Source organism: Bombina bombina, unplaced genomic scaffold, assembly GCF_027579735.1.
Source record: "Bombina bombina isolate aBomBom1 unplaced genomic scaffold, aBomBom1.pri scaffold_937, whole genome shotgun sequence".
Taxonomy (NCBI): Eukaryota; Metazoa; Chordata; class Amphibia; order Anura; family Bombinatoridae; genus Bombina; species Bombina bombina.
Window position 1 is genome coordinate 16,063 of NW_026512418.1, and position 8,938 is coordinate 25,000.

An 8,938-nucleotide genomic window follows, 5' to 3' on the forward strand; every position below is an offset into this window, starting at 1 on the left:
AAAAACTTTAGTAGAATTATCTAGTTCCTCTTTTTACGTATCACGTTATTCAGCAAGAAGCCAAACATTTATACTTCTATTGGGGAGATTACATGAGTCTTTAGTGCGTAGAAATAAAATAGTTTTTTTTATATCAATCTGGTTCCGTTTGCAAACTCGCCAATCTACATCTACGTTACTGGTATAAAAAAAAGCCACAGACGGAGAGAGAGAGAGAAGTCAACTTCTCTTGGGTCGAGATAGCGAGTGCGAAGCAGCAATTAAGCAACAAATACCCGGAAGTGATGTTATTACTTTGTAATTACCTCTTCCGGTTATTTACAATTTCCGCTCTCGGTGACCCGGAAAAGTAGTAAGAGATTGTTTTTAACATGAAGCCTGCGGTGGATGAGATGTTCCCTGAGGGGGCCGGACCCTATGTGGATCTGGATGAGGTGAGTGTAGCTTCTGGGTTTAGTTCATGTGGTAGCTTGCTCTTTGTGTCGTCACGTATAGTGCTGTATATACCGGATCTTATATTATTGCCATAGCTTGTGTCTGATAGTGCGGGTATATCACACGTATGTAGGAATTACAGACCCAACAGGGCGATTTAAAACCCGATTAACCAATATTTAGACCTATATATGATTTTATCTGCAAGTTGTCACGCGTCGTTGAGTCTGAATATGACAACATTGAAATATTATATATAAAAACACGCTGTAACATAACTGGTGCCTTTAGGTTGTTTTTTTTGGGTGCCCGGTGTAAATGTACTACACATGCTTTAATAAATGGGAGCTGTGACATAGGTTTATGGTAGAGAATACAACAGAACGCCCCAGTAATATGCCATCACTGCTGCAGTAGCGTTCTCGCCTTATGCACGCATTCCTCAATATTGGCGAATACGATTTCAATAGTCACAGTCCAAAGAAGGTGGGAATACAGCACCGCTGTTAGTGCTCGGTATAGGGGGTAAATGCAATGCCCCAAACAATATTCACAAATACGTGAGTACCAGCACAGTATGGTAAAAGTAATATTCTTTATTTAAGACCCATGTTAAAAATAGCAACGTTTCGGGGTTAACCCCTTAGTCATGCCAGATGGAATGACTAAGGGGTTAACCCCGAAATGTTGCTATTTTTAACATGGGTCTTAAATAAAGAATATTACTTCTACCATACTGTGCTGGTACTCGCGTATTTGTGACGATTTCAATAGTGCTTATGAGACCTGGAGACCATCCCAGCTTACTTAGGGAACGGTGTAAAAGCCGGAACGGAATAGGCCTTTTATGAAGGAAATTGATTAAAAATATAATGGGATGTGTTAGAGACTATGTATCTAGAACAATTTTATGAACAATAATCTTTGTGATGTAACATTTAATTAACCATTTAACTACCAAAATAGTGTTTAGAACCAAACATAACAGCCCCGAACAGCACCTTCCCAGAAAACCAGATACACCAAAGTCACACATGACTAAATGTGAGAAGTGTAATCAGCCACAAACCATCCACAGAAACCATGTTCCAATGCCTGTAATACACTTTTTCATGAAAAGTGACAGAGCAACATCTTCCCAGCAAACCAGATACATCAAATTCACCAGTCACACATGACTAAATGTAATAACTGTAATCAGCCACATACCATCCACAGAAACCAGATTATGATATCTGTTCTGGCCTGTAATACGCTTTTCATAAAAATTGATGGAACAGCACCTCCCCAGCAACATATACTGAACAAATTCACCAGCCCTACATAACTAGATGTGATAAGGGTAATCAATCACAAACAATCCACAGAAACCACGTTCCAATACCTGTTCCTGCCGGTAATACGCTTTTTCATGAAAAGTGACGGAACGGCACCTTCCCAGCAACATATACAGACCAGATTCACCAGCCACACATAACTAGATGAAATAAGTGTGATCATCCACAGAAACCACATTCTAATACGCTTTTTCATGAAAAGTGATGGAACAGCACCTTCCCAACAACATTTACAGACCAAATTCAACAGACACACATAACTGGATCTGTGGATCATTTGTGGTTGATTATACTCATCACATCTAGTTATGTGTGGCTGGTGGTTTTGGTCTGTATATGTTGCTGGGAAGGTGCAGTTCCATCACTTTTCATGGTTTGGCTGATTACACTTATTACATTTAGTCATGTGTGAATGGTGAATTTGATTTGCTGGTAATGTGCCGTTCGTCACTTTTCATGAAAAAGTGTATTACCAGCCAGAACTGTATTGAATGTGGGAGATATATATATATATATATATATATATAATCCAATTCCAGGTGCACTCACTATAACTTATTTAGCAACAGCCAGGGTGCTGCGTACAATACATACAAAAATCCCTTTATCCTCTTCAGAAGGAAAAACGATGCACTCACCGGTCTTGAGAATGATACACTTTATTCAAACTCTCATCACATCAGTTCATAGCCGCATAAATACCCCGAGAAGTTTCGGTACCAAGCTGGCACCTTTTTCAGTGGGTAATGTCAAGGTCTGTAAATGTTGCCTCTATTTATGCAGCTATGAGCTGGTGTGATGAGATTTTGAATAAAGTGTATCATTCTCAAGACCGGTGAGTGCAGCGTTTTTCCTTCTGAAGAAGAGATATAGATATCTCTCTCTCTCTCTCTCTCTCATATATATATATATATATATATATATATATATATATATATATATATATATATATATATATATATATATATATATATATATATATATTCCATGTAAAAAACACTGTGGTGCTGTTACCTTGTTTTTTACATGGACTGTATACACTGGAGTTTGGCTGATACTCCTTGGTAACGTGCACACAGGTGGGAAAGAAACTTTACTAAAACCTATGGTGCTGGATTCAACTCACTATATATATATATATATATATATATATATATATATATATATATATATATATATATATATATATATATATATATATATATATATATATATATATATATATAAAATCTCTATCTCTCTCCTATATATAGATGAATCTCTATCTCTCTCCCTCGTTGATTAAAACTGTATGCTCTATTTGATATATATCTGTGTGCAACTGTGTATGTGATTGTATGTGTGTATGTGGCTTATACTGCTTCATTTGTTAATCATACCACTGTTAGAATGACTGTCCAAGAAAACATGACAATGTTGTGTGTTATAAGACCTAATAACTGGCTAGTGGCTACTATTTAATCACATCACAGGCAGCAAATTTTATTTTAACTATTTTATGGTTTGTTTTTTTTATGCTCCAAGAGTGTATTGGACATTGAGAAACATGTACATTAAGATTCTGTAGTGTTAAATAAACTTTAGAATGCAAAATGAAGGTGTTATAGTCATTTATAAGAAAATCGCAATTGCAGGTTTTTTACAAAAAAAATGATGCTGCCATCACCATGTTTATGGTGTTCTTTTTGGTGATATGCAGTGTTGTTTTTGCGCCAAACATATCTTTTGGAATTATTGCCAAAAACTTCAACCTTGGTTTCATCAGACCATAACACCTTTTCTCACATGCTTTTGGGACACTTCAGATGTGTTTTTGCTAAGTTTAGCTGGGCTTGGATGTTTTTCTTTGTAAGAAAAGGCTTCCATCTTGCTGTCTACCCCAAAGTCCAAACATATGAAGAATATGGGAGATTGTTGTCACATGTACCACACAGCCAGTACTTGCCAGGTAATCCTGCATCTCCTTTAATTTTTCTGTAGGCCTCTTGGTAGCCTCCCAGACCAGTTTTGTTCTCGTCTTTTCATCAATTTTGGAGAGACATCCAGTTCTTGGTAATGTCATTGTTGTGCCATATTTTCTCCACTTGATGACTGTCTTCACTGTGTTCCATGGTATTTCTAATGCCTTGGAAATTCTTTTGTACCCTTCTCCTGACTGATACCTTTTTAACAATGAGATCCCTCTGATGCTTTGGAAGCTCTCTGCGGACCATGGCTTTTGTGTAGAACGCAACTAAGAAAATTTCAGGAAAGACCTACTAGAACAGCTGAACTTTATTCGGGGTTAATCAGAGGCACTTTAAATTATGGCAGGTGTGTGATGACATGGTTTTGAATGTGATTGCTTATTTCTGAACACGGCTACATCCCCAGTTATAAGCGGGTGTGCACACGTATGCAACCATATTATTTTATTTCCCTTTACCTAAAAGATTTCAGTTTGTTTTTCAATTGAGTTGTACAGTTTATAGGTCACATTAAAGGTGGAAAAAGTTCTGAAATGATTTATCTTTGCCTCATTTTTTTTACATCACAGAAACCTGACATTTTAACAGGGGAGTGTAGACTTTTTATATCCAGCTTGGCACCCAGGTGGGAAATTGCTTAGCACTCAAAGGGTTAAACAGGCATTTGACAGTTTTCGTCATCAATGTTTCATCCCTAATGAAGTGTGATTTCTCTTCTACACATTTTATTTCAATGATGTTATAACAAAACCTTTCAGTGTGCATAACATATAACTGTTTAAATTGGTTTTGTAACTATCAGGAATGTATCGGGTTCATATTTAGTTTAGTGTGGTAACAAAAGGGCATTTTAGATCTAAAAGCATACCAGAGGTGACATAATACATATTGTGGCATCGGTTTTGTTGTTTCTCCATAAATTGTATTCAAACCATTCTTACATGATGCTGTTATACTAAATTGCTGTGTTTGTATTGTTTGTGTAACTTATGTCAACTTATAATCATGCACCTTCTCTAAGTTTCTACATTATTTACCCAATACCCACCATTTTATACAAATACTTTTTAGGTGCCTTATTTGCCCCAATACCATTGTCTCAGTATGCTTCTTTTAATCATGAAAAAACATGTAAAAAAACATAATTTATGTAAGAATTTACCTGATAAATTCATTTCTTTCATATTGGCAAGAGTCCATGAGCTAGTGACGTATGGGATATACAATCCTACCAGGAGGGGCAAAGTTTCCCAAACCTCAAAATGCCTATAAATACACCCCTCACCACACCCACAATTCAGTTTAACGAATGGCCAAGAAGTGGGGTGATAAAGAGAGGAGCAAAAGCATAAACAAAGGAATTGGAATAATTGTGCTTTATACAAAAAAATCATAACCACCATAAAAAGGGTGGGCCTCATGGACTCTTGCCAATATGAAAGAAATTAATTTATCAGGTAAATTCTTACATAAATTATGTTTTCTTTCATGTAATTGGCAAGAGTCCATGAGCTAGTGACGTATGGGATAGCAATACCCAAGAAGTGGAACTCCACGCAAGAGTCACTAGAGAGGGAGGGATAAAAAATAGACAGCCAATTTCGCTGAAAAAATTAATCCACAACCCAAATCATAAGTTTTTTAATCTTATAATGGAAAAGAAAAAAACTTAAATTATAAGCAGAAGAATCAAACTGAAACAGCTGCCTGAAGAACTTTTCTACCAAAAACTGCTTAGTAAATGTATGCAAAGAAGACCAAGTTGCTGCTTTGCAAATCTGATCAACTGAAGCTTCATTCTTAAAATCCCAGGAAGTGGAAACTGGCCTAGTAGAATGAGCTGTAATCCTCTGAGGCGGGGATTTACCCGACTCCAAATAAGCGTGATGAATCAAAAGCTTTAACCAAGATGCCAAAGAAATGGCAGAAGCCTTCTGACCTTTCCTAGAACCAGAAAAGATAACAAATAGACTAGAAGTCTTCCTGAAATCTTTAGCAGCTTCAACATAATATTTCAAAGCTCTCGCCACATCCAAAGAATGTAAAGATCTTTCCAAAGAATTCTTAGGATGGGGACACAAAGAAGGGACAACAATTTCCCTACTAATGTTGTTGGAATTCACAACTTTAGGTAAGAATTTAAATGAAGTCCGCAAAACTGCCTTATCCTAATGGAAAATCAGAAAAGGAGACTCACAAGAAAGATCAGATAATTAAGAAACTCTTCTAACAGAATAGATGGCCAACAGAAACAACACTTTCCAAGAAAGCAATTTAATGTCCAAAGAATGCATAGGCTCAAACGGAGGAGCCTGTAAAGCCTTCAAAACCAAATTAAGACTCCAAGTAGGAGAGATTGATTTAATGACAGGCTTGATACAAACCAAAGCCTGTACAAAACAATGAATATCAGGGAGTTTAGCAATTCTTCTGTGGAATAAAACAGAGCAGAGATTTATCCTTTCAAGGAACTCGCAGACAAACCCTTATCCAAACCATCCTGAAGAAACTGTAAAATTCTAGGAATTCTAAAAGAATGCCAAGAGAATTTATGAGAAGAACACCATGAAATGTAAGTCTTCCAAACTCGATAATCTTTCTAGAAACAGATTTACGAGCCTGCAACATAGTATTAATCACTGAGTCAGAGAAACCTCTATGACTAAGCACTAAGCATTCAATTTCCATACCTTCAAATTTAATGATTTGAGATCCTGATGGAAAAACGGACCTTGAGATAGGTCTGGCCTTAGTGGAAGTGGCCATGGTTGGCAACTGGACATCCGAACAAGATCCGCATACCAAAACCTGTGAGCCCATGCTGGAGCCACCAGTAGTACAAATGATTGCTCCATGATGATCTTGGAAGAAGAGCTAGAGGCGGTAAAATATAGGCAGGTTGATAACTCCAAGGAAGTGTCAATGCATCCACTGCTTCCGCCTGAGGATCCCTGGACCTGTACAGGTACCTGGGAAGTTTCTTGTTTAGATGAGATCCGGGACACTTCTTTCATAGCTTGAGGACTGCGAGTCCCACCCTGATGATTGACATATGCCACAGTTGTGACATTATCTGTCTGAAAACAAATAAACGGCTCTCTTCAATAGAGGCCAAAACTGAAGAGCTCTGAGAATCGCACGGAGTTCCAAAATAGATTGGTAATCTCGCCTCTTGAGATTTCCAAACCCCAAAATAGATTGGTAATCTCGCCTCTTGAGATTTCCAAACCCCTTGTGCTGTCAGAGATCCCCAGACAGCTCCCCAACCTGAAAGACTCGCATCTGTTGTGATCACAGTCCAGGCTGGACGAACAAGAGGCCCCTTGAACTATACAATGGTGATCTAACCAACAAATCAGAGATAGTCTATCATTGGGATCTAAGGATATTAAAGGGACACTGTACCCATATTTTTTCTTTCGTGATTCAGATTGAGCATGAAATTTTAAGCAACTTTTCTAATTTACTCCTATTATCAAATTTTCTTCATTCTCTTGGTATCTTTATTTGAAATGCACGAATGTAAGTTTAGATGCCGGCCCATTTTTGGTGAACAACCTGGGTTGTCCTTGCTGATTGGTGGATACATTCATTCACCAATAAAAAAGTGCTGTCCAGAGTACTGAAACCAAAAAAAAGCTTAGATGCCTTTTTCAAATAAAGATATCAAGAGAATGAAGAAAGTGATAATAGGAGCAAATTAGAAAGTTGCTTAAAATTGCATGCTCTTTCTGAATTACAAAAGAAAAAAAAATGGCTTCAGTGTCCCTTTTAATTGTGATATCCTTGTATAATCCCTGCACCATTGGTTCAGCATACAAAGCTAAAGAGGTCTCATGTGAAAACGAGCAAAGGGGATCGCGTCCGATGCTGCAGTCATGAGACTTAAAACCTCCATGCACATAGCTACTGAAGGGAATGATTGAGACTGAAGGTTCCGACAGGCTGCAACCAATTTCAAACGTCTCTTGTCTGTTAGAGACAAAGTCATGGATACTGAATCTGTTTGGAAACCTAAAAAGGTTACCCTTGTCTGATGAATCAAATAACTTTTTGGTAAATTGATCCTCCAACCATGTCTTTGAAGAAACAACACTAGTTGATTCGTGTGAGATTCTGCAAAACGTAAAGACTGAGCAAGTACCAAGATATTGTCCAAATAAGGAAACATTACAATACCCCGCTCTCTGATTACAGAGAGTAGGGCACCGAGAACCTTTGAAAAGATCCTTGGAGCTGTTGCTAGGCCAAAAGGAAGAGCAACAAATTGGTAATGCTTGTCTAGAAAAGAGAATCTCAGGAACTGATAGTGATCTGGATGAATCGGAATATGAAGATATGCATCCTGTAAGTCTATTGTGGACATATAATGCCCTTGCTGAACAAAAGGCAGAATAGTCCTTATAGTCACCATTTTGAATGTTGGTACCCTTACTTAACGATTCAAGACCTTTTAGATCCAGAACTGGTCTGAATGAATTTTCTTTCTTTGGGACAATGAACAGATTTGAATAAAACCCCAGACCCTGTTCCTGATAAGAAACTGGAACAATTACCCCAGATAACTCCAGGTCTGAAACACACTATAGGAAAGCCTGCGCTTTCTCTGGGTTCACTGGAATGCGTGAGAGAAAGAAACTTCTCACAGGCGATTTTACTCTGAAACCTATTCTGTACCCCTGAGAGACAATGTTCTGAATCCAATGATTTTGGACTGAATTTATCAAAACATCCTTGAAAAATTTTAATCTGCCCCCTACCAGCTGAGCTGGAATGAGGGCTGCACCTTCATGCGGACTTGGGGGCTGGTTTAGATCTCTTAAATGGCTTGGATTTATTCCAGATTGAGGAAGGCTTCCAATTGGAGACAAATTCCTTAGGGGAAGGACTAGGTTTCTGTTCCTTATTCTGTCGAAAGGAACGAAAACGGTTAGAAGCTTTAAATTTACCCTTAGATTTTTTTTTTATCCTGAGGCAATAAAGCTCCCTCCCCCCCCCCCCCCCCCCCCCGTGACAGTTGAGATTATAGAATCCAACTGAGAACCAAATAATTTATTGCCTTGGAAAGAAAGAGATAGCAATGTCGATTTAGAAGTCATATCAGCATTCCAAGATTTAAGCCATAAAGCTCTTCTAGCTAAAATAGCTAAAGACATATATCTAACATCAATTCTGATATCAAAAATGGCATCACAAATA

General features: G+C 37.7%; 1 protein-coding gene across 1 annotated transcript in view; it reads left to right on the top strand.

The window, feature by feature from the left end:
• Positions 1 to 295: 295 nt before the first annotated feature.
• LOC128644298 (COP9 signalosome complex subunit 9) overlaps positions 296 to 8,938 on the top strand; it is a 13,832-nt gene continuing 5,189 nt past the window's right edge. The window contains exon 1 of the mRNA XM_053696965.1: positions 296 to 434. Within this exon, the coding sequence (XP_053552940.1) occupies positions 372 to 434 (63 nt within the window). The 5' untranslated portion in view covers positions 296 to 371. The remainder of the gene's footprint in view (positions 435 to 8,938) is intronic.